This window comes from Bombina bombina, chromosome 12 (assembly GCF_027579735.1).
Source record: "Bombina bombina isolate aBomBom1 chromosome 12, aBomBom1.pri, whole genome shotgun sequence".
In the NCBI taxonomy this organism is placed as follows: Eukaryota; Metazoa; Chordata; class Amphibia; order Anura; family Bombinatoridae; genus Bombina; species Bombina bombina.
Window position 1 is genome coordinate 36736810 of NC_069510.1, and position 27750 is coordinate 36764559.

Genomic DNA, 27750 nt, shown 5'->3' on the forward strand with positions numbered 1-27750 from the left:
AACAAGGGAACTTTTTATCCCATCAAAATGTCTGTGCAAAACTTATGTGACCGCTTGGTTGGTTATTTTGTTATTTTTTTTCTAAGCCAATCTATTGCATTAGAAGAGCTGTAGTTTGAATCAATAAAAAATATTAAGATTAGGAAATTGTATACCAAAAACTGTAAGAAACGCGTCATATCAGCGATATCTTAGCTTTTCAAACAACACTTTGTCTTATGAATGGTAGAAATCAGTTAAACATTTTATATTGTTTTGTGCAATTGTGTGTATATATTATTATTATTTTTTTTAAGCATCCACATTTTGGAATATTACCATATTTGAAGGAAACTGTATATAATTTTGTTGTTATATAATTAATAAATTTTATATTCTTGGTGCAGACCCTTAAAATAATATAACCAAAAATATTGAAGACAGATTTAAAGGAACAATAATACTTTACCAAAAAGACAGGGACTTCAGCACTCAAAAGATTCAAAATTAATTTATTTTTATCATTAGGAAAAATAATTCCACAAGTGCTTTTAGAACAATTAAAGGGACACTGAACCCAATATTTTTCTATCGTGATTCAGATAGAGCATGCAATTTTAAGCAACTTTCTAATTTACTCCTATTATCAAATTCTTTTCATTCTCTTGGTATCTTTATTTGAAATGCAAGAATGTAAGTTTAGATGCCGGCCCATTTTTGGTGAACACACTGTGTTGTTCTTGCTGATTGGTGGATAAATTTACCTACCAATAAACAAGTGCTTTCCATGGTTCTGAACTAAAAAAATAGCTTAGATGCCTTCTTTTTCAAATAAAGAAAGCAAGAGAATGAAGAAAAATTGATAATAGGAGTAAATTAGAAAGTTGTTTAAAATTGCATGCTCTGTCTGAATCACGAAAGAAAAAATTTGGGTTCAGTATCCCTTTAAGAGCCACAATTGGACCCAAATTTCAAACATTTATACTTTAGCATTTAAAAGTACAGGGCGACATCTGCTATATCAGCCAGATTACAATATAAATTAAATATCTGGAATGTTAGATATAAATACAAGTTTCTTAAAGGAAACCTACAACACCTCTACCAGATGGTAACCCCAACTGCCATAGAAGGGAACTGCTACCATGGTACCAATATAAGGATCTATGTAGTAACCTAAAGAAACAGCAAAGACCATCCTTTACATGTATAGGATACAATCATTCCACCTGATAAAGCTTTTCCTTACAAAATGTTAGATACTTGTTGTTACTATGGACCAGTTTATGAGACTTACAATATGTATAGATATCAGCAAACACTTGTTGTTAGTTTGTGGCTTATAAAGGGTCATTTCATTTCTCAAATCCCTCTCAGCCTGTAGTCCGTACTTTCAAATCCTGCAACACAGGTAAAAAAGTAACAAGCCGACACAGTTTGCAATGGCATCCACAATACACAGCTGGCAGCAGATCATTCACATATAATTACAACTTCTTGATAGTAGAAACAGGAATAGCAGCAATACATGAAGTAAACTTTTTCACCAGCATTATGTATTGTGTAAACATTTCAGGGTACTTATAAGATCTTCGAAGTATTGGTATCCTACAGCGCTGCGTTTGGTGACCTCTTGCTCCTGTCTAGTGTGGGTTCCCCAAGTGCCCACTGAGTTAGTAGAATATAAAAAATAAATAAAATAGATAGGAGCGCCAAAAAATAGGCAGGGTCTTATGTGATTGATAATTGCAGTTTTGGTGCTAGACCCTGGGTTAGGGTAGCATATATTCGGTGTTTTAGAAAAAAATTCTTATGTGGAATCAGGTGTTATAAGGATAGATTTAGAAGTTAGGTATGATGTATTTAACAAAGAATATTTATTACAATTTGCACAAAATATCATACAATAAAAACAACCGGGTATAATTCACAGAGTATTATATGGTTAAAACAATTAAATACATGGATCCATGTTAATAAAACCCTATTACATATAAATGTGTCCTAAAAATTGATTAAAAATGAATATGGCTGTCTGGATGCAGAGTATTGTGAGTCTCACATATACAGTATAATGATGAGGTCGTATGAGTGACCTCCCTCGTATCGTAAGCACAACAATTGTGATGAAGAAAGTGCAATAGTACTGATATACCAAGAAGATGTGGACGTTTGTGAAAAAAATTATGTATAAAAGTATTTAGAAATAGTCTCCAAAAAAGAGATCTACAAGAGCAATTATAGTTAGCATGTGAATAAAAACGGATGTGATCCACAAAAACATATATGTGTATATCAAAAACAAATCACAAATCGCCAAAAAAAGGTATTATATAAAAATATTGGAAAAAAGTGATGAAAAAAACTTTTGTGAACAACAGGTGTGTACTCAAACTAGTTGGTGTAATTGGAACGTTATTAAAAAGTCATTGTTGGAGGTGTGGAGATTCCTGAATTTCAGTCCATTGGTATAATGATCCTTTTGAGATCCTTTGTTTGTAATCCTAAAAAAGCATTAGAAGTTCTAAAAAATGTTGGAGATCCAAAAGTGTAAAAATATCCAAAAGTGTAAAAAAAATTTTTTAAAAATTATACAAAATGTGTAAAAGTGTGATCGATGTATAGAAAAAATACAGTAAAAAATGGTGAAAAAAGAAGATAAGGATACTCTGGAAATTTCTCAAGACCTATAAATAAAAAGATACTAACATAGTGTAATACTGTTTAGGTATTTCAGAATTAGTAGGAATAAAACTCACCATATATCTGTCAACGCATTTCGGCCTGCCAAGGAGGCCTTTCTCAAGACTAGTAAATGGTGTTGGTGAGCTAGAACTTATATACCCTTACTTGACCAATCAATTCTATGTTGGTGGCGCCAAAATTTTGCGCCAAAAACGTCAAACCGGAAGTGGTGTACCGGAAGTGATTGCTTATTTCTCAGAGTGTTTATTTCGTTTTTGTCGATTTGTTATCTTAATTGATATCATTTTTATTATTTAGGGGTAGTGACTATCGATTATTCCACAGTGTCTCCCATTAGTGTTTCTTTATCCCCTATTGTGATTCCACTATATTTATCTGGTGCCGTAGTTTCTAAGAACCGGAAGTGTTCAAAGCGATGAGACTTCCGGTGTGGTTCTCTATAGCCGGAAGTGTGGGAAGAGAGAGTTTCCGGTTCCTTCTAAATGTTCATGTTATAATTATATTATGTTTGCTCATTGTATGTTTATTATCTATCTTAAATATGTTATATAGTTATCAGAAGTGGCTATTTTGGTTTCCGAAAAAACGGAAGATTTGTGGGCCAATTCACTTCCGGTACATTTTACTAAGGCCGGAAATAGAGAGCCGTATCTCGGTTTCTCCTGGGTATCCATCCCATGTTAGTGTAGTGAGAGATAAATTGATCAATTTATCTCTCACTACACTAACATGGGATGGATACCCAGGAGAAACCGAGATACGGCTCTCTATTTCCGGCCTTAGTAAAATGTACCGGAAGTGAATTGGCCCACAAATCTTCCGTTTTTTCGGAAACCAAAATAGCCACTTCTGATAACTATATAACATATTTAAGATAGATAATAAACATACAATGAGCAAACATAATATAATTATAACATGAACATTTAGAAGGAACCGGAAACTCTCTCTTCCCACACTTCCGGCTATAGAGAACCACACCGGAAGTCTCATCGCTTTGAACACTTCCGGTTCTTAGAAACTACGGCATCAGATAAATATAGTGGAATCACAATAGGGGATAAAGAAACACTAATGGGAGACACTGTGGAATAATCGATAGTCACTACCCCTAAATAATAAAAATGATATCAATTAAGATAAAAAATCGACAAAAACGAAATAAACACTCGGAGAAATAAGCAATCACTTCCGGTACACCAATCACTTCCGGTACACCACTTCCGGTTTGACGTTTTTGGCGCAAAATTTTGGCGCCACCAACATAGAATTGATTGGTCAAGTAAGGGTATATAAGTTCTAGCTCACCAACACCATTTACTAGTCTTGAGAAAGGCCTCCTTGGCAGGCCGAAACGCGTTGACAGATATATGGTGAGTTTTATTCCTACTAATTCTGAAATACCTAAACAGTATTACACTATGTTAGTATCTTTTTATTTATAGGTCTTGAGAAATTTCCAGAGTATCCTTATCTTCTTTTTTCACCATTTTTTATCATTTTTTACTGTATTTTTTCTATACATCGATCACACTTTTACACATTTTGTATAATTTTTTTAAAAATTTTTTTACACTTTTGGATATTTTTACACTTTTGGATCTCCAACATTTTTTAGGACTTCTAATGCTTTTTTAGGATTACAAACAAAGGATCTCAAAAGGATCATTATACCAATGGACTGAAATTCAGGAATCTCCACACCTCCAACAATGACTTTTTAATAACGTTCCAATTACACCAACTAGTTTGAGTACACACCTGTTGTTCACAAAAGTTTTTTTCATCACTTTTTTCCAATATTTTTATATAATACCTTTTTTTGGCGATTTGTTTGTGATTTGTTTTTGATATACACATATATGTTTTTGTGGATCACATCCGTTTTTATTCACATGCTAACTATAATTGCTCTTGTAGATCTCTTTTTTGGAGACTATTTCTAAATACTTTTATACATAATTTTTTTCACAAACGTCCACATCTTCTTGGTATATCAGTACTATTGCACTTTCTTCATCACAATTCTTGTGCTTACGATACGAGGGAGGTCACTCATACAACCTCATCATTATACTGTATATGTGAGACTCACAATACTCTGCATCCAGACAGCCATATTCATTTTTAATCAATTTTTAGGACACATTTATATGTAATAGGGTTTTATTAACATGGATCCATGTATTTAATTGTTTTAACCATATAATACTCTGTGAATTATACCCGGTTGTTTTTATTGTATGATATTTTGTGCAAATTTTAATAAATATTCTTTGTTAAATACATCATACCTAACTTCTAAATCTATCCTTATAACACCTGATTCCACATAAGAATTTTTTTCTAAAACACCGAATATATGCTACCCTAACCCAGGGTCTAGCACCTAAACTGCAATTATCAATCACATAAGACCCTGCCTATTTTTTGGCGCTCCTATCTATTTTATTTATTTATTACTTATAAGATCTTCAACATCTTTTTTGTCCCTCTCGTGGCATATAGAGTAATTCACATACAAAATAGTGCTCCACCAAAGACAGACCATCACAGAGTTGGCGTTTCACTCACAGATAGAATGGCAATATGTCCCGTACAGCCAGTGTCTCCTCAACACAAACAACTACGTGCATTTCATCCCCTTCCTTGTGAGGGACTTCCTCAGGGCTGAGTTGCACTGCGGGTAAGAAATAGTAGAATCCGCGTGTCAGAGATAATTAGAGTGTGTTGAATGATTTATTACAGAAATGTCTTGCAATTTCAAAAGGGATATATCTAATTCTATGACATTTCAGAATTTCATCAATAAATTAATTTGTTATAAGTATTATGATGTATAAGAGCAAGAATGCTCACCAAAATAAAATGTAAAGATATATATATATATATATATATATATATATATATATATATATATATAGAAAGATAGATATATAGATAGATAGATATATAGATATCCAAAATTCCAGATCTTACCCACAAGTGGAAAACTGCCTGGGTGCAACTTTAAACAACAAATAATAGCCAAAATGAAGTGCACTCTCAGGTCTTTCACAGCAAAAGTTACTTTATTGATGTAACGTTTTCGGAGGACTTGCCTCCTTCATCAGCATAGTGAATTAAACACAAAACACAAAATAAATAGTGTCATACTTACAATTAACATTCAAAACCATTCCCCTTTCCCTTGGCGCCAAACTGCCGATATTGGAACGCATACTGCGTTCCACCGGCGATAAGAACCGGAAGTGGTGTGCAACATCACTTCCGGAAGACGAAAATTGCTAATAATATTGACGATATTAATAGAATGAATTGTGTGAAGTGAAACAAAAATTTCAAAGCGTGTCCACAGGGTGTTACCTAATAACAACATGTGTGAGTGCAGATACTACTAATCTGAAAAATCAGAGCCTGTACCGCAAATAAGTGTTATTCCACAACTGGTTGCGCGTTGTCATGGCAACCTATATACACAAATCGTGCCCCACTCGCAGACTGAAAAGACTTATTCAAAAGCTGTTTGTCATAAATTCGCGTAGTAACCTATGAACTTTGAACAGTGCAATATTTAATCATACACATATGTGTTTAAGGAAATAAAAAAAATAATAAAATACATTGCTTACTTTAGTAGCGTGTAGTTTTAAATTTAAGCTGAAAATTTAAAGTTATGCACTGCTGCATTAAAATGTCATCCCTACTTCTTTTGAGTGAGGAATACCTTTAAAGATTGCTAGATTACACCTACATAATGCGGACATATTCCTCAGGATTGCAATGTATACCCACTTTCCAGGGTTATAATGTATATTGGGTATATTAAGGGTAGGAGATCCCTAATCACATAATTCTAAATGATATGTAAGAACCCTAAGCTTTGTAAACTCCTAGTTATATCAATAGGCAACCCAATGATAGAATCCCCCCAGTTATAGTTGACTAGCTAGCTGTAACTAGGTCATTCATTCCATGAATCTTAGTTTGCTAAAAACAATGTTACCACACATTCCACGCTTAACCCTTTATTGAATATTGCTACTTCAATAAGGATAACAAAAAAAGGTAATAAAAATTTAAATAAACATAAATTATGGTTCCTGCATTCAATGCAAAAGTCCCTCTGGGTGATGGTATGGCTCTATAATTCACAGGATGTATCATGTCCTTCTTGTCACAGACCCGACTGTGGTTTTGTATTACTCCCATATTTCTTCAGGATATTATTTCACATATTTTTTCCATATTGTATCACTCTACTGCCTCTTGTAACTGTTCTAGGAACAACATCGCATCTTTACTTCTTTACATGATCTTTACATCTTTGCTGGATTTGATACACTCCATATGGTTTTATAGGGCATTCGTTGTATGCTACATGGATGTTTAACCAATTCAGTGAGCCTTGTAATGATGGAATGGCTATGTGTGTTTAGCAGTGCATGGTAACTCCAAGGCACCACTACCTGACTTCCACTCAGGAACTGGAAGTGCCAAAGTCCCCCATACCTGGTGCTGCGAGTGTATCTGAGCAAGTCCACCCCCCATAGCGGGATCAGTCGAGCCCAGAACTCACAGAGTCATAGTAGTCTAGGTACCGTACCCTTAGAATGTATTACACCTTAGTGCCACATTACAATAAGGCTTTGAAATCGGGAGTTGTGTTAAGTCCACCCGGGTGTACCGTGCCCAATCGGTACATCCACTGTGCTTCCCACTGTAGGAGTATCTTGCCCCTGTCCCCACCCCTGTCCAAAGGGGGGACATGATCGATGAGTGTGTATCTTATTGATGCCACCGGATGTTTATGTTGTGCACAATGCCTGGCCACAGGTTGGTCTGAATCTCCAGACTTCAAAGCTGCCCGGATAGCATGACGATGATTTGCCATTCTTTCTCTGAGGGTGCCCGTCGTCTTGCCGACATAAAAGCGAGAACAAGGACACACCAACAGATATATGACAAATGTTGTTGTACAGGTAATAGAGTGACGAATATTGAATTGTCGATTGGTGTGTGGGTGATGGAATATCTTCGTGTTCATAAGACCATTACAGGTGGTGCACCCCAAACATCTGTACGATCCCTTGATGTTAGTATATGTCATGGATCTGTAGCTTGCCCTTGGGTCCGTTTTGACCAGTAGGTCCCGCAGGTTTGTGCCCCTCCTGTATCCCACCATAGGTGTAAGGTGGTTACTAAAGCGTAGCTTTGGGTCAGATGCCACAATCGACCAATGTGTTCTTAGAATCGATCCCACTTTTCTAGTACTGGGAGAAAATGTGGTAGCCATTATGAGTTTTTCATCTGTGGTTTGTCTCTGTTTTTTTGTTAACAGTTGTGTTTGTGTATACTGTGATACTTCTTCCATCATCTGTTTGATGTCTTGTGACTTATACCCTCTCTCAGCAAATTTTGCACCCATTTCCAACAACTGGGAGGCTCCCTTCATAGGATCAGAGTTGTTCCTCACTGTCCTGATTAATTGTGATTTTAATATACCCTTCAGGAGTGCTGGGGGATGACAACTATCTGATCTCAACAGGGAATTCCTGTCTGTAGGTTTGCTAAATAGTGTGCACCCCAGTCCCTGTGCCGTTTTATACACCTTAAGATCAAGAAAATTGATGGAGTGTAAATCAGCACACATTTTGAACCGAACCGTGGTTGGTGTGTTGTTAAACAGATCAAACCAGCCATGGAGTTCATCCATGCCCCCTCTGCAGATCAAAAAAATATCATCTATGAACCTACGGTAGAAAATGATAGATGAGTCACATTTACCCCATAGGTACAGATTCTCAAAGTGGGACATGAATAGGTTCGCATATGAGGGGGCCATGGATGACCCCATGGCTGTACCTGCTATTTGCAGAAAAAATTTGTCCTCGAATCTGAAATAATTCTTACTAAGACAGAAATTGATCAATGCCAGTAAGAATTCAATAGGCGGTCCCTCGTATAGGGGGTTATTCACTAGATGTGCTTTCACTGCCTCCTGTCCTTCTATATGAGGAATGATTGTGTAGAGGCTGTTCACGTCCATGGTGACCAAAATATCCTCCGGCTGGACGTGAACAGACCCCAACAATCTAATAAATTTGCTAGTGTCTAGCAAAAAGGACCGTGTTCCCTTAACAATCGGCTGTAACAGCAGATCAATAAACTGCGACACCGGTTGGCATAGGGAATTCACAGCGGACACTATGGGGCGTCCTGGAGGTCTCTCTGCATTTTTATGCACTTTCGGGATTGTGTATAGTATGGGTATCTTGGTATCATTACAAGGCTCACTGAATTGGCTAAACATCCATGTAGCATACAACGAATGCCCTATAAAACCATATGGAGTGTATCAAATCCAGCAAAGATGTAAAGATCATGTAAAGAAGTAAAGATGCGATGTTGTTCCTAGAACAGTTACAAGAGGCAGTAGAGTGATACAATATGGAAAAAATATGTGAAATAATATCCTGAAGAAATATGGGAGTAATACAAAACCACAGTCGGGTCTGTGACAAGAAGGACATGATACATCCTGTGAATTATAGAGCCATACCATCACCCAGAGGGACTTTTGCATTGAATGCAGGAACCATAATTTAAGTTTATTTAAATTTTTATTACCTTTTTTTGTGATCCTTATTGAAGTAGCAATATTCAATAAGGGGTTAAGTGTGGAATGTGTACAGCTAGCTAGTCAACTATAACTGGGGGGATTCTATCATTGGGTTGCCTATTGATATAACTAGGAGTTTACAAAGCTTAGGGTTCTTACATATAATTTATAATTATATGATTAGGGATCTCCTACCCTCAATATACCAATATACATTATCACCCTGGAAAGTGGGTATACATTGCAATCCTGAGGAATATGTCCGCATTATGTAGGTGTAATCTAGCAATCTTTAAAGGTATTCCTCACCCAAAAGAAGTAGGGATGACATTTTAATGCAGCAGTGTATAACTTTAAATTTTCAGCTTAAATTTAAAACTACACGCTACTAAAGTAAGCAATGTATTTTATTATTTTTTTTATTTCCTTAAACACATATGTGTATGATTAAATATTGCACTGTTCAAAGTTCATAGGTTACCACACGAATTTAGGACAAACAGCTTTTGAATAAGTCTTTTCAGTCTGCGAGTGGGGCACGATTTGTGTATATAGGTTGCCATGACAACGCGCAACCAGTTGTGGAATAACACTTATTTGCGGTACAGGCTCTGATTTTTCAGATTAGTAGTATCTGCACTCACACATGTTGTTATTAGGTAACACCCTGTGGACACGCTTTGAAATTTTTGTTTCACTTCACACAATTCATTCTATTAATATCGTCAACATTGTTAGTAATATTTGTCTTCCGGAAGTGATGTTGCACACCACTTCCGGTTCTTATCGCCGGTGGAACGCAGTATGCGTTCCAATATCGGCAGTTTGGCGCCAAGGGAAAGGGGAATGGTTTTGAATGTTAATTGTAAGTATGACACTATTTATTTTGTGTTTTGTGTTTAATTCACTATGCTGATGAAGGAGGCAAGTCCTCCGAAAACGTTACATCAATAAAGTAACTTTTGCTGTGAAAGACCTGAGAGTGCACTTCATTTTGGCTATTATATATATATATATATATATATATGTGTGTGTGTGTGTGTTTCAAATAGGGTAAGGACAGTCTTGCTGTTGTAACAACTGCCAGGGTGCACTTAAATAGTAGCATAGAGAACCAATCCAAAGTAAAGACACTCACTGGACTTTAAATAAAATATAACATTTATTTTACAAGTTTAAAACTGACTTTACATTTCAGTGCTCTATTTGCACCTTTGTCAAATGTTATGCAAGGGTTCAACAGGGTAAACCTAAAAACAATTGGCATATTACAAAGCAACCCGCATTATATACCTGGAAGAACGGCAATGTGAGACCCATGCCATCCCCCACTGATGATGTCATCACCAGCCAACACCAAATAACGCGTCACCAATGACAGGCGTGTGCTGTCAGTTGCCACGGTTACAGATAAACAAAAACATCGTAACAGCCGAATTGATGTATAAGGAGGCAATCAAGCAAGATCACAGCTTGTAATCTGAAATATACTGCATCTTATTTGTATAGTTATACTGGATAGGATATAAACATTCAAATGTGGTTATCATCCACCAGGTAAGACCTCATTATTGTGACCGCAACACCATATATGTAAAAGGTATTACTATCACCAAGCTAAATGTTTGCCAAACATAACGAAATAAGCTTGTTTAAACTAAACATCGACATATCACTATGAGAACATTATGGATTCATTCCTATATAAATAAACAGATGTAAATTTGCAGCAGTGTCATTGCAACATTTTTTTATGTACATTTGTAAATACATTAGGATACGAACTCACATATACATCAGTAGAGTGAGATACTATTTAAATGGCACAGACATAGTGGAAAAGGATCAGATTCAGTGTTCCCTCTAAGGCCAGTTTTGTGTGCGGCCCAGCAGTGAAACAGTTAATTAGGTAACCACACCCTGCAATTAGCAAACACTGCACAATGCAGATGGCAAGGTATGGTTCTCTTGTTAACTGTTTCACTGCTGGGCTGCACACAAAACTGTCCTTAGAGGGAACACTGATCAGATTCATTCATTAATAGTGATAAATATAAATCCCTTCATTGACTCTTAAAGCATAGGTAGAAACCCGTGGGTACCCACTAGAGTGGGCGTTCATGTGGCTGTACATTGGTTTCTCTTTCATTAGTTCTCAGATATATATAAAGTCACTTTGTGTACAGCATCTTGTCCTTAATAGAATGATCCAAAGTCCTAAAAGGTGTTGAGCCCCCTTGGCACCAGCGTATACATCATATATATCCACTTTGTTTCAAGTTGAAGAAACTTCTTTGCTCTGTTGCCCCCTCTAGCCAGCGGGGTTACGTGATCAATTATCATTGAGCGTAGACTGGAAACACTGTGTTTACAGTTAGTGAAGTGTCGCAATACTGACTGTTCCAAATCTCTGTACTTCAATGCCTCCCTAATTGCACCCCGGTGGTTGGCCATCCTGTCCCTAAAGGAGGTGATTGTTTTTGCGATATAGACCAAAGAGCATGGACAAGTAAGAATGTAAATCACATATGTACTTGTACACGTCAGCCTGTGATTAATTATATACCTCCTGTTATGTGGATGTTGAAATGAAGGGCCCCTGAGCATGCTGTTGCAAGTTACACAACTGCCACATCTGAAGCAACCTTTTTAAGGTGACTTGAGCTAGGTTTTCTTCTAAAAACACCGAACCGGGTCTGTTTTTACAAGAATATGTCTTTGGTTGTCCGCTCTACGATATACCATTCTCATTTGTTGAAATGGTAAATATGAGTCAGATTCTATTATTGACCAATGTCATCGCACTGAATTCGCCAGAGCCTTATGCGTGGGAACATAAGTAGTAACAAAATTCAATTGTTCTCTTCCTCCATTGGAGTTCGCCTTCCTCTCCACTGGTTTATTATCCATGGAGCTCAACGACCTTCCTTTGATATTATTAATAAGTTCTCTTTCATAGCCTCTTTATACCAATTTTTCTTCTATTACAGTGAGTTGAAGCATCATAGTGGGTACCTCGCTATTATTTCAGATGACCCTTGTTAGTTGCGAGGTAATAATCTTTGTTTTTTGGTGCCTGGGATGAAAGTTCGTAGCCTCTAATAACGAATTACGATCTGTGGGTTTCGTATAAAGTGAGGTTCCAAAGTAACATCCATCTCAGACATTAACCTTATAAATATTAAGGTCCAGAAAATGCACAGTATGTTCCAATTTGAATTGTATGGGACTATCCATGGAATTCAAACATGCCACCCACTCTAATAATTCCTCAATACCACCCCTCCACACCAAAAACACACCATTGAAGTATTGTGTATAATACATCATGTGAATGGTTGCATAATCTCACGCTCGTACAATGCTATATAGAGATTTGCATATGTGGGGGGCCATTATTTTCAAGTCAAATGGAGTCAAAAGAAGTTCACAGAGGAATTCTAATGGTAGACCCGTATATAGTGGGCTCCCAGTCACCATGAATCTGATAGCTCTGACCCCACCCACATGGGGGATAACAATGTACAGGCTGTCAACATCCATGGTGACTGGGAGCCCATTGTATTCGGGCTAGGTGAATCCTTTAGATATGCTGGAGTACCTCTAGCTACAGGTTGTAGATTTTTTTTTATATGTATCGCTAAATTGGATAGCAGGGAGTCCCTATTAGACACAATTGATCTACTGGGGGGTCAATTAAAGTTTTGTGTACTTTGGGTAATAAATATAGAACCAGTGTCTTGAGAAATTGAGTAGTCAGAAATGTTAATTCCTGTTCATTAAGTATGCTGGCCTCAAAACCTCTTAAGATATTCATCAATTGTTTTCTTAATTCCCACCGTGGGGTTTCCACTTAATTTAACATACACTGATGTGTCAGAGAGTTGTCTCAAGGTTTCCCTTCTATAATTGGTATAATATTGAAACACTATAGATCCCCCCCCCCCTTGTCTGCAGGCCGGATGATGATATTGTCACTACTCAAGTTTCTAATAGCCAACTGTTCATCTTTGCTGAGATTAGGATAAGTGATATGGGGCTGTGTGTGTTTAATGTCATTACACAACATACATATAAAGCTTTTTATGGATGTATGCGTGGTAGAAGGCTCAAAATTGGATGGTTTCTTGAACACAGATATTGTTCCCGGTTCACTATCTCTAAAATGATCCTTTTGTTTTAGCTGTCTTTGCAGCTTATGTATATCGACCAGAGTGTCAAATGTATCATTTTTAGGGGTAGGCACAAAGGAAAATCCATGGTTCAGAATTGATGTTTCTGCTTCGCTAAGGGGTCTGCTGCTTAGGTTAAATATATCTGCTTTTTTTAAAAAATGTTTTTGTTTCCACCTCACCTAATGTGCAGTTGTGACCCTTTTGTATTTAGTGGTGCGTCTGGTGGCTTGGCCGTGGATCATATTGTAAACCCTGAAAAAGACTGTGATTGGTTAGAAGCACTGGATGCATTAATATCATTATCATGAGCATCTGTTTCAGATGAATCCCCACCACTACTGTCTATAATGCTTAGGGTGTTCCTTGTGTGCATATTTCTGCGTCTTCTATTAGGAGGGGCCTCATCTTTACTGTATAGCCATTTGTATATACCTTTGTCTCTGTAATCGCTTTCAACCATGTTTAGTTTTTTATTTTTAAAAGAAATTAAATCACTTCTATATTTGATAACCAGACTATCAAGCTTAGATAGCCACTCCTGGGTTTTATCTTCCTCAAGAATGTGGTAATTTTGCAGTTTAATGGCATCAATCTCCGTTTTTATTTTATTTTCTAATCTGTTAAACTTGTCTATGACTAATAAAATTAAGTCATAGGAACATTGAGAATCAAGCACCATTTTCTACAAAATTCCATATTTTACCTCCCTATAGAAGGTATATTTTTTACTATAAACCCTCTTGGTATATATTTCTTCCAATGGTAACCAGAAAGATACACTGCATGGAGATGGTAGTCTATTTCTTTTTTACACAAGTTCAATAATTTATGATAAATATTGATAGGGGTATCACCCTGTAACTCATCAGTCGCCCTCATTGGTGAACACAAATGGACCTGTGTTCAAATAATCATTTATATACAGACTGTCCATATTAGGTGTTGCGTCCTCCATTTCCGTTATGTCTGTGTCAAAAAAATAGAAAAACTGGGTACCATGTAAACGCCAAAGCAAACTCCAGGTTCAGTTTCCAATAATTATGACATGCAAATGTTCCAATGTTGGAGTGCTAAATCGCAAAAGTAATAAACATAAAAAGTTCCAAATAGGGTAAGCACAAGCACAGTCTTACTGTTGTAACAACTGCCAGGGTGCACTTAAATAGTAGCATAGAGAACCAATTCGTCAAAGGTGCAAATGGAGCACCAAAACGTTATGTTAGTTTTAAACTTGTAAAATAAATGCTATATTTTATTTACTGTCCAGTGAGTGCCTTTACTTTGGATTGGTTGGGTTCAAAGGAATTTACACAAGGGATATTTAGATAAGATGGTTAGAGGTTACAAATTTGATAACTAAAAGGTCTTGAGTCTTAATTTGAAAATATCCAGGGAAGTTGCTTATTTCACTGTGCTGTGTAGAGTGTTCCATAGAGATGGGGCAGCATGGCTAATAGCTCGCAAACCACATTTTTTTGTGAAATCTTGGCACTTTTAGCTTCTGGGCATGTACTGATCAACGTGTGCCAGTTGAGACATAGGGCACCAGTAATTCTTTTAAATAGCCTGGTCCCTGGTAATGCAGAGCTTTGTAGGATAGCAGTCCTATCTTGAATAGTATGCCCCATTTAATTGATAGCCAGTACATATTTATATTTATCTCCTTTCTAAACCTATGTATAAAGTGTGTGGAGGCTTAACTGTTAATAGGAGCAGACTGTGATCAGAGCATGTTCAACCTCTCTAACAACTAGTCTGTAGCTGGGAAATACTATGAGGAAGATGGTCTGGGACACTGAAGCCCCATCTTGTGTCTGTCCTGCAACATCTATGAGAGTAGGGAGTCCTGCATACATATACACAGGACAGCAACATGAAACCAAATAGAAATTATTAAGACATTGTACATCTTCTATTGCCAACATGTTTGTCCTGATCCATCAACCATAATTAACCCTATCTATACTGACCTGATTCCCTCTAACTGTGCTGATTATTTTCTCCCTCATCAATTAGCCCTAACCAAGTTACCCTGATACTCCCAACACAACCGACCATAAATTTGCTGACTTGAATCTACCATAAAAAAATCATAACCACTACTAACTGCCAATTATAATACTAGTGGGATATTTCCCTATCAGAACAATCCTGGCCAGCAGTCTTCTTATGCTGACGTCAAGTGGCAAGATAAGGAAATATCCCAGAACAAAGAAGAAATAATAAATGCAATCCAATACTCACAGTTGAGATGGGAAGACAAGGCACCAGGGCGACAGTCAAATCCTTCAGGGTACCAAAGGGTAATGCAGAGAGTGGTGAAAAAAGCAAAGTCTGGCAACAGGCAAGCAATCCAAGGAATCAGCAGTTCAGGGGTTAAAACAGGAGGGAGGTCAGAGACAAGCAAAGTTTGGCAACAATAAAGCAATCTAGCAGTTCAGGGGTTAATCAGTAGAATGGTCACAGACAGGCAAAGTTCAGCAACAGTAAGGCAGTCCAGCAGTTCAGGGGTTAATCAGTAGAGTGGTCACAGACAGGGAGAGTTCAGCTACAGTAAGGCAATCCAGAATAAGCAAACAGAGTAATAACAATAGCACCCAGGGAGCACAAGACAACGTATAGATGGGCAAGGTATAGAAAGTGAGGAGGTACTTACATAGGCGCAGGTTTCGGGCCAAGCATAGCAGACAGGTGAGCAACATTAGGAGTAAGACCCGGCGTGTAGTGATGAAGTCATCTCCGCATGCCACAACAACCGCCGCAACCATGGCAACAGCCGTTGGAGGAGAGTGCCAGTTCACAGCTAAGACTGAGCGGCATGACACATATATAACCCTCATGTTTTAATCCCTCATGTGAATCCCCCCAACTATCAACATCCATCATGTGATCCCACGTTTTTAACACAATTCCTAAATAATCCTTCTATGATTAACCTATACTCTCTGCAATCCACTCTTAAATAATTATTCTATCATTAACCCATACTCCATGCAATCCACTCTTAAATAATCTTCCTATCATTAACCCAGACTCTACGCAATCCACTCTTAAATAATCCTTCTTTCATTAAATCATACTCCATGCAATCCACTCTTAAATAATCATTCTATCATTAACCCATACTCCATGCAATCCACTCTTAAATAATCCTATCATTAACCTATACTCCATGCAATCCACTTTTAAATATTACTTCTATCATTAACCCATACTCCATGCAATCCCCTCTTAAATAATCCTTTTATCAGTAACCCACACTTTATGCAATCCACTCCTAAATAATCCTATCACTAACCCATACTTAACGCAGACCACTCTTGCATTGTATAAATATATAAACACCATTAATAAGTAGCATTGGAATGAAATAGTAAGAGTTCCTTTACTTGTATTATATAATTATTATTGTTGTTGTTAACAAAAAAAAATATCCTTTACCTTACCATTTTATTCTTCATGTCCTTCAAGTGAATTTAAGAAGTAGCTATTCTCTATTTATGAATCTTATTTTAGCAATCTTGATTTATTAATCATAATTGCTTACCAATAAAAAAATATTACACAACCTACCCACTATTCTGATTGGTTAATGAAATAAAAAAAAATCCTTATTATGCTCTTTTTTTAATTTTAATTGTGTCTTAAACACACACAGGGTGGAATTCATAATTCAGTATTAGAAGAAGGCCTGTAGATAAAGGGAACATCTGTAGTTGCATTTTACTAAATATTGTTTTAGTTTTCCAAAGATGGTTGTTTCTATACAATATTGCATGACCACATTTAAAAAAAAAAAAACTCCTTTAAAAGGAGTAACAATATACAAAAAACTGACATTTACAAACAGGGAGGAGCTACTGACATCCTTTATTAAGCTCATTCACAGACAGAAAACTGAGAGGAGCAAGCACCTAACTACAGACATGTGGTATTCAGTACTCACAGTGCTCAGCCTAGTGACCTCATTGGCTAATGCTGCTGACACCTGCCCAGGTAAGTGACCAATAAACATATGGGCTTCAGTACGCACAGTGCTCTGTTTAGTGACCTCATTGGCTGATGCTGCTGACACCTGCCCAGGTAAGTGACCAATAAACATGTGAGCATGTTTAGGAATTGTATCAATACCTATAATTTTAAATATGTTAACAAATGACTCCAGTTGCATTAAATGTAACTCTCTCAATACTATTTAAAAGATCACAATTATAATTTTATAGACATTAAGATTTGTATCAGTTTAACTTATGTATATTGTAATATTAACAATAAGTAGGTGGTTTTGTGCAAAATAATAAATTAGCATTATTCATATTGGATAATATTGAGGGATAATTCCCTTTAAAAGGGTACAAACAGTATTCATTTTCATTTCTCTGCTACTCTATGGAAAAGCTATAAAACATTTTTTAAATAACCAATTTTAGATTTAATATAGAACTAAAATGCTTTGATGTCTCTTTAATACTGACAAATTATCCTTTTTATATACTAGCCTGTTCCGAATGTAACATATTTATTAGTATAATTTGTAAAGGTTCACACATTTATGTTCAAATCAATTCTTTAAGGAAATATTTTTCTGATGTTCATACATTTTGCAGGTAGCCATACATAAATTAAATGTAATATTCTGACCATTTATAGAAAGTGTAGGATCTGTATATTTAATATTTTCAATTGGAACAAATTCATTCCTATTAACCACTTGCTCACTAGTATTCCTCCTCTGCCTGTTTTGTTATTGACTTCTCTTATAACCTTACCTACCCTATGCACTGCCCCTGGGCCACCTATTACCAGTAGCAGACTTACTCAAGAGAGTGCCCAGGTGACACTGCACCTATTGCACCAATGGTAGTTCCGTCCCTGCCTATTACCAAATCACCATTACTACCTTGTTATGGACTTCTGGAATCTCTTCCAAACAACATCCAGTAGCAGAATTCTGATGAAGAGTTCTGAATTATTCATTTTTCATCCTCTGTACAATGCATTAATGTTCTGCTTTCCAAGATCATTTATAAAATAGGGTTTATCACAATCCTATAAAGAAACACATCTAGTGATTATCAACAAAAAACATGGTTACATTCTGAGTTTTTATTGAAAACTAATTTGATGTGTATAAAGTTAAGATTGTATAATTATTATTAACTATTATTTATTTTCTAAAGGTAACTTTTTTGCTTTCAGTCTCTGCCTAATTAATTATTAAGTTTGATTCTGGTATTCTGTTTTTGGTAAAGATGTAAAGATTGTGGGAGTTGGAAACTCAGACAAGTTGACCATCCTCAGAGGTTGTCCTGGAATTCCAGGATCTCCTGGACAAAAGGGAGAAGCTGGGTCACTAGGAGAGAAAGGTTAGTGCGGCTTTTAGATTTAAAATGCAGAATTACCTAAGGGTTAAATGTCAATAAAATAAAACCTCAACTTGAACAGTAAATAATTGTGTGTAAAATATTTTAAATAAGAGACAGATATTTATGTATTTTTTGTAGGGTTAAAGGGTCTTTCAGGAAATCCAGGAAAAGCTGGACCAATTGGGCAAAAAGGTTAGTTTTATTCTTGCAACTAAACACACAGTTTTTTTTTATCTGGGATAAAAAAAGAGAAATATTTTTCTATTTAAGTTCTAGATAGAATAAAATAACAACGTTTTAGGCAACAGCTCTCAATCATACCCAAATACAAATAATGTACAAACCACTTTTTAACTATCCACAATAATTCTCCAATTATACTTTTAACTATTCACATACCAAGATTAACTCTTTATATTTGCAACACTACATTGTGACCTAGTGCCACCTAGTGTACCTAAGAGGTAGTCTCTCACTTAAATATTTCACATAATAGTTTTTATAATAGTTTTTAACAGAAAAAAACCTTTAATTTGGTTATATATCTACTCAATTAAAAGGGTAAAGAATTACATAGTTAAATAATTAAATGCAAAGCTAACATATCACAAACATATAGCTAAATCAAAATCCTTATTCATCCTTTTAGTTATATGAGCTTTCAATTTGAATATCCAATGTAACTGACACTGTTTTAAAATGTCTTCTATTACCCCTTCTACTTAAACCTTCACTTATTAATAATTTGACATTTTTAATTGACTGACATTATGGCCAGCTTCCAAACAATAATGAGCTACAGGTAACTTACTATTTTTAGATTTCTATTCTTTAATACATTCTCTAACAGTGCGTGTAGTCTGCTCTACGTAGCGTGGCCACATAGACATGTAAGTATATACATTGTGAAATCTGTATTGCATGTAAAAATACCAGTTATCTCACATTTTTATCAGACATAGGATGATAGAAACATTTTTTTTTTTTATATTATTACAATTTAAATACCCTACATAGGAGTAACAGTGATCTTTCTTAAAGGCAAAAAATGTATTTTGCAATACCTCACTGGGGCACACATCTACTATAGTTAAATTATCACGACTGTCTGACTTTGATCAATTTTGAAAGACAACCCCTTTCAATAAACTGACACAATATTTCCTATTGTCTCTTTACCACTAATTGTTCACTTGATATAATGCATCTGATCCACAAAGAGAGTCTCTTAGGTAAAGAAGTTTATTTCATAAATATTCCTTTAAAAATATCTGTTTTTAAACTAAAATGTGATTATATTTGATTACGTTTAAAAATAAAATCTATACTATTCTTACGTAATATCAAATTAAGTTAGTATGAAAGTAATAATCAAATCAGGTAAAAAAAATCCCTGTAGGGTACAATGTTGCTCAACCATATACCATAAATATCATCTATATAATGCCACCAGGTAGTGCCATATAAAAATATTCTTTAAACATACAATGATTTTATTGGGTAGGGAGGATCCCATAGCAGGACCCCAAGTTGTAAAAAAAAATTTGCAGCTTCAGACAATGTCTAAATAATCCAAATTAAATGAAATACTGTTATCACCTAACCCAGAAATATGGATAATTGTTATGTATTTATAATCTTTTCTAGTCCTTTGAGATAAACTTGAGTTGTTTTCATAAAGCATAGTCTACAAAAAATAGAAATACGAGAGCATATAAAACCAGGGGGCTTAACTGAATTTTATGCACCTTAGGCAAAGTATACAGCACTAGGATCCTAGGATATTTACAAATATATCACTTCCTCATTAAGAATAATACCATGATTAAAAGATATAAAATATTTGATTGCTTTCTCAATTTTAAATAGAGGGTTATTCAGTAACAATTAATAAACACTTTTATCAGCCAGCTGACTTCAAATTTTATTGATGTAATAATCCTTATCTAATATAACACCACCCTTATCAACCTGCTTAATTATCTGTTCATTATCTCTCAATGGTCCTACTACTCCTTTATCCAGATAAAAAAAAAACTTAAAAGAAAAAAATCTGCAATATATTTATATAAAGTTCAATTAGAAAATACAACTGTGCTGAATCATATACCTGGGGAACAAAAGTACTTTTAGTTTTTCATCCCAATTGTTTAAAATGAAACGTTCTAGTATCAAGAGACTTATCTCTCAGTTCAACACACACACACACATATATATATATATATATATATATATATATATGTGTGTGTGTGTGTGTGTGTGTGTATTTTATTTTTTCTATTTTACGTTCACAGGTGAGACTGGTTCTTCAGGAAGAACAGGAGAAAAAGGTAAGCTTTAATTCTTAAAGAGGACATTTAAGAGTTAGTTGGTAAAGACCTGCACTAATTATTGCTCATTTACAGGAATATTACATTCCTTCTTCACTAACCAGTTACATGGATCTATTAGCACATAAGATATTAAATTCAATGAGTCCTATCAACCGTTGAGATTTCCACAAATTACCAAAAAAAAAGTCATTGTTTGGTATCCTTTGTAAAATAGTAAACATTAAAACATTGATTTTTTTTATGTAAAAGCAAACATAAGTGCAAAATAATAATAAAAAAATGATAGTCAATAAAAAGGTATACGTCATTATAGAACAATAATTAACCGATCAAGATAATGTAAACAATGGGCTGCTTTTGCATTCCAGTTTCATTGTTCAGATTAATATATTTTTGGTCATTTTGATATGCACAATATTTCATTTTAATTATCCTTCCTTTAGGGTCTAGGTCTATTTGTTTTAAAAAAATGTCACGAAGAAATGCCACCACGTGACTACTCATCTGTTTCACTGAGGAACATGAGACTACAACTTCTGTTATTTTTCATTTATGGATATGGGATTTTTTTTAACCTTTTGTGTTAGTTTCCTGTTAGTAAACTATATCAATATAAGCATCTGAACTATATTATATATATATTTTCATATAATGTCCTCTTGCCATAGCATGATCTACATAGCTTAGTAAATAAATATATATGTTGTCCAATAGGAGAAAAAGGAGATGTTGGAAAAATGGAGCCATTGTACGGTGAGTAAGAACCTTAAGTATGGAGTCTACAGATCAGGTGCTATATGTAACTACAAATAATTGGATTATGCCTTATTATAAACAGTTTAGAGAAAACTGATAAAACAGTAAAACTTTAATATCAAAAGTCTTCTTATTCTATTACTCTAAGATTAGAGATCCTTGTGAATAGTGACAAGAGATGGGAATTCAGACATCAAACACAAATTTATTCAAATCTATGCAAATTTATTGATTTTTCTTCTATATGAGTAGAAGAACAACCAATTGATTGTCCAAAGGCTTAACCTGTTCAGAGGTGGCAGACCAATGATGCTCAATCATTTTCAATCACTTTATAAAGGGTCACTAAGCCAGGGGGTCAGAGAGGAGAATGTAGGCTACAAAAAAAATGTTGGCATTGAAATATAGGTTATTTTAATTGTTCAAATTTATTTTAAGTTTTTGTTAAAATTCATTGCTCTTATTTGAAATAATGGTAACAAATCTGAAACCAATATTCAGCCTAACCAAATGCTCACATGAACAAGATTCTACTGAACTGAATGCTCTTAATCTTAGCAAATCTATCACAAGTCAAATAGTAACATTTATTAGTAATTTTATCAGTTTGATTGAGGAGCACCCAATCTTAGGATCAAGGTAAACCAGTCCACGTAAAATATATCTGGATAAATATTAGACTATAGCGATTCATATTTTCAGTTACGTTTGGTCCTGTTGGATGTTTATATAAGATTAATATTTAATTTTATTATAAACAAGAAAAAATCAGTAGAAATAGCACTTTTCATGTTTCTTATTTGGTGCTCTAGCTGCGAGGAACTGTAAGGAGCTGTTGGATCAGGGAGAGGTCCTAAGTGACTGGTACACAATATATCCAGATGGTGAGCGACCCCTGAAGGTGCTGTGTGATATGCACACCGAGGGAGGAGGCTGGATTGTGAGTACATTTGAAATTGCCTTTAAGATTTAATATGGTTGTAGACTTTGCTTTCAGCTCTTTATGTAACTAAACATTCTAATCTTAAAATAAATAAAAAATGTTCACTATAACATGGGAAACACTGTAGCAAAATATAAGGTACAAATAACAACATGTACATGATACCTGACACCATATGTAAATGATACCTGACACCATAACATCTTGTTTTGGAGTAGGGTGGTTTGAAACTTGTTAAAATATTTTTTTTTTTAGAGAAATGGGGCCCCATTATAAAAATGTTGCTTGGTCAAACGTGTAATGTATTGTATTGTATTGTAACCTATGCATCGCCTTCGTATACCTAAAAGCAGATAACACCCCTTGTGAGACAAACTATTCTCAAAGTAAAAAACTGTCTTTTTAGAAAATGTACAGCAGATTCATGGTACTGGCAAGATTTCTTATAGAATCTCACAAGCCCACCATTTGAAATGTAAGCTAAGTGCTTTTGCATTGTCTTTTTCTTATGCCTTTATTGATTATGCACTTCTACTGTGTTTAGTGGTCCTTTAACATTATTTCTACCTTTTGAAGGTTTCAGATGGCTACATGGTCATTAAACTTAGCATTTTTATCTATATAAAACATTTAAAGGACCAGTCAACACAGTAGATTTGATAATGAAAGTTTAATTTTGATTGAGTGTCCCTTTAAGGGAAATAAAACAGCCTTCAGCATTCCACACAGTGATTGATTAACTTAGAGCATAATCTTATTTACATCTGTCTTTTATTGGACACAATAGGGGATCAAGGATTCCACCCTTAAAGACTGTGAATTTCAGAGAAAAACTTGACCAAAAGATTTTTGTGGTGTTGTTTTTTATTTACATATAAAATGACCATTTTGCAGCCAAATGTGATCATATTAAAGAAAATTAACTTTTTCACAAACTGCTTTTCTCACTGAAATTATTTAAATACCAATTGTGCAGCCATAAACACAGATGGTTGTAAAAGCTTCCCTAGAATCCCTTTTGTTAAGAAATAGCAGGCATGCTTGGTTTTTGGTAATTAGATGGATGCTAATTGCAGTTGTGCACCACACTTCTGAAATTGCTGGGGTTAATCAAGTAGCTTGTAAGGTTAATTTTAGTTGTACTGTAGAGATTGCCCTCCGCCCTGACACCTCCCACCAGGTTTCCTTAAACAAAAATCAGATTTTTTTTCTCTAATATAATAAACCCCTTTATCAACATTTAAAATATTTCTTGGGTAGCACCTTAGTATAAGAAAATTCATTTTCTGTTGGTCTGCCTTTTTGCTGTAGGTGTTTCAGAGGCGTTGGGACGGTTCTGTTGACTTCTTCCGTGACTGGAAATCATACAAGACAGGATTCGGAAGCCGCCTGAATGAGTTCTGGTTGGGAAATGAGAATATTCACAAGATAACATCATCAGGTCGTGGTCTTTATGGCTTCCTTCTTGACTGGCAGAATATACAGCAATAAAATAAGCTTATTTATATGCTATAAAATAACTTTATTTCCCCCTTGTTACAGGTACATGGGAGCTGCGTATAGATCTACAGGACTTTGAGAACAAAAATCACTTTGCTAAATACGGATCCTTCAAAATCCTGGGAGAGTCTGAGAAATACAAATTACTGCTCGGAGACTTCAAGGGGGGCACTGCTGGTAAGTGATAGGGTAAGGTTATGCTGCAGCAATGCATCAGGCTGAAAATGCAGAAATCACAATTTTAATGTAATGCAAATACATTTTATAGTTCTGTTGCTCTCTGTTTGTACAGATTCTGGTGAGACTATTGAAAATGGAGTTGCAGTGTTATTAAAACCATGGAAATTGTGTTTTTTTAACAGTTATTTATTTTTCTTTCTATCATTAAAGGGACAGTATACACCAGTTTTCATATAACTGCATTAATAGACACAACTATAAAGAAGAATATAAACAGATACTAATGTAAAAATCCAGTATAAAACCTTATAAAGACTTGCTTAGAAGCTCCCAGTTTAGCTCTGTTGATGATGAGGTTAGTCTGGGACACCCAATGAAAGTGGCTGGGAAAACAAGAAACACAGACACCCACCTCTCCTGCATATAAAATGCAGATAACAAACAGGAACCAGCAGTAGTCTGTAAACGCGCACAATGTTGTTAAAAAATAATCAAAACTATACATTGTAACAAAAACACTAACGAATGGGCTATATATATAGATCATCTACAAAACTTTTCATGCAAAGAAAACTCTAGTGTACAAGGTAATAATAATAAAATATTTAATTCAAAATGTAATTCAATTGGCCGAACCCCTGTATCATGTGACAGCCATCAGCCAATTAAAAACAAAAGTCTGTGCACATTTTGATAATGGAGGTAAATACAAATGACACACTCTATCTGAATCATGCGAGTTTAATTTTTACTTCACTGTTCCTTTAAACTTTCATGATTTAGGTAGAGGATGCAGTTTTAATTGAATTTCAAATTTACTTCCATCATGATTTTTTGCACAGACTTTATATATGCAGAGTGAGGCACCAGCTATTACTGAGCATGTGCAAGAGTCCACAGTATATATGTATATGAGTCTGTGATTGGCCAATGGCTGTCACATGATGCAGGGGGCTGAATTTTGAAAATTTTCAGACTCTGCTGCTCATTTAAAATGAAGTGATTTCTATTGCTCTGCCTTTTTTATTATGCACTCGTTGATTATGTAATTCTACTGTATGTATTTAATGGTCTTTTAAACACACAGAGGGACAAAGGGACATGAAACCCCAAAAAAATTATTTCCTGATTCAGACAGTGAATACAATTTTATTTTTCCAATGTACTACTATTATCAAATTTACTTTGTTCTCTTGTTATTCTGGGTAGATATATAGATAGGTATCGTGCACATGTCTGGAGAATTACATTACAGGAAATTGCGCTGTATAATATTGTTCCAAAACTGCTGCCATATAGAGTTGCAGACACGTGAACACTCCTGAACTTACCTCCCTGGTTTTCAACAAAGGATAGTTAAATGGAAAGTTATTTAACCCCTTACTCTGTATGATGTTGCTGTCCTGGGCCTCTCTGCCGCGATTTTGCTAAAACTAGCGAGATCACACTATTTCTGCACTGCCCCATGAGTAAGGATCAGGGGTTGGGATGTGTCAGGTGGGAGGGTAATCTATACACTAAAGTTAAAATTAACCCTACAAGTTACCTAATGAACCCCTTCACTACAGTGCATAATACAAGTGTGGTGCGGAGCTGTATTTATCGGCCTTCTAATTACCAAAAAGTAATGCCAAAGCCATATATGTCTGCTATTTCTGAACAAAGTAGATCACAGAGAAGCATTTACAACCATTTGTGCCATGATTGCACAAGCTGATTGTAAATAAATTCAGTGAGAAACCTATAGTTTGTGAAAAATTTAATACACTTTTTTATTTGATCGCATTTGGTGTTGAAATGGTAGCATGAAATATACCAAAATGGACTTAGATCAATACTTTGGGTTGTCTACTAAAAAAAAAATATAGTTTTGATAGGTAAATATGAAAAAGGCTCTATTTCTGTTTAACTGTGTAGTGATGACAAAAAAATGCTAAAAATGCTCTGGTCTTTTGGGGAAGTTTTTGTCTGAAATGCCCAGTCCTTAAGGGGTTAAATTGAATGCTCTACCTGAATCATGAAAGAAACATTTTGAGTTTTATGTTCATTTAAACTGATACACCATAAATTCTTCTGTGCTGTTCCTGAGTATTACACAGTGGTTGTTTAAAGGCTGTATTTGTGTATTACTTCTGATTGGTTCACCAACCTTTACAAGGTATAAACTAAGGGTTATAAACAAGCACATGATTCATAAAATAATGCTTTAATATATATTATTCAATTTAGGAAACTGAACATGATAAAAAGTATAAAGAATATCAGTGTTTTGAAAATCTTGTCTTAATGTGCTAATATGTTGCATTTTTTTAGGACTGGAGACATTAGGATCTAGTGAATATACAAATAAGTCATGCAGCCATATAGAAGGTACTTGGTCTATCTCAGTTCTTGTGTAATTTCAGGGGATTCCTTGTCGAGTCACAAGAACAAACCATTTAGCACCAAGGACCAAGACAATGATTTGCATCCAAACAGCTGTGCTGAAATATACAAGGGCGCTTGGTGGTACGGTGCCTGCCATTCTTCAAACCTAAATGCATTGTACCATCTGGGACAACACAGTAGTAATGCAGATGGCATCAACTGGAGGACTGGAAAAGGGATAAATTACTCCTACAAATGGTCTGAAATGAAGATTAGACCTGTTTAGAAGAATCAGAGGTATCAAGGTATCAAACAAGGGAATTTCCTTTTAAGACTTATGATTAATGCTTGCTTAAATATTATACCGTAACCCCTGAAGGAAGGTGGCTTTTCCCAGTTTCTGTGCTTAAATGATAGAGGCAATTTTGTCATTTTCCCTTATCGGTTTCTTAATAATTATCTGCTCTCTTCCCTATCATATACCATTTTTAACAGGGATTTATTTTGATACCCAATATGGTCCATAAAATAGCCATAAATAGGAATTTAATACTAAACAGGGTGAGGGGGTAGAATAAAATAAAATGGAATTTTTTTTATAATCATTTTTTTTTTACAAAAATAGTGTAGCTAAAGAATACCTTAACATAGAGTATTTTGTCCTGAGTTGAGAATGTCTAGGTTTCCATATAATTTATGGGCAAATACCACATGGATGGACTTCCGAATTGCTAAAATTTGCTATGCTTGGACTGTAAGAAACCCAAATGTATTCTTTCAGGATTCAGACAGAGCTTATAGTTTTAAGCAACTTTCTAATTCA

At 35.2% G+C, this 27750-nt stretch overlaps 1 protein-coding gene across 1 annotated transcript; it reads left to right on the plus strand.

Moving 5' to 3' along the window:
• Positions 1 to 17391: 17391 nt before the first annotated feature.
• LOC128642830 (ficolin-1) lies at positions 17392 to 27219 on the plus strand. Its single transcript, XM_053695672.1, has 9 exons — positions 17392 to 17478; positions 18735 to 18848; positions 18987 to 19040; positions 21143 to 21178; positions 21896 to 21934; positions 22750 to 22877; positions 24192 to 24321; positions 24423 to 24557; positions 26966 to 27219. Exons 1-9 carry the CDS (start codon positions 17409 to 17411, stop codon positions 27211 to 27213), a joined length of 954 nt encoding a protein of 317 aa, XP_053551647.1. The 5' UTR covers positions 17392 to 17408; the 3' UTR covers positions 27214 to 27219.
• The last annotated feature ends 531 nt before the right edge of the window (positions 27220 to 27750 follow it).

What these genes read in the sequence shown, in the direction of transcription:
- LOC128642830 (XM_053695672.1), top strand. Translation starts at nt 17,409, where the DNA reads ATGTGGTATTCAGTACTCACAGTGCTCAGCCTAGTGACCTCATTGGCT. An exon ending in TCACAAGATAACATCATCAG is followed by an intron (nt 24,322 to 24,422) that starts GTCGTGGTCTTT and finishes CCCTTGTTACAG; the next exon opens with GTACATGGGAGCTGCGTATA. An exon ending in CTTCAAGGGGGGCACTGCTG is followed by an intron (nt 24,558 to 26,965) that starts GTAAGTGATAGG and finishes GTGTAATTTCAG; the next exon opens with GGGATTCCTTGTCGAGTCAC.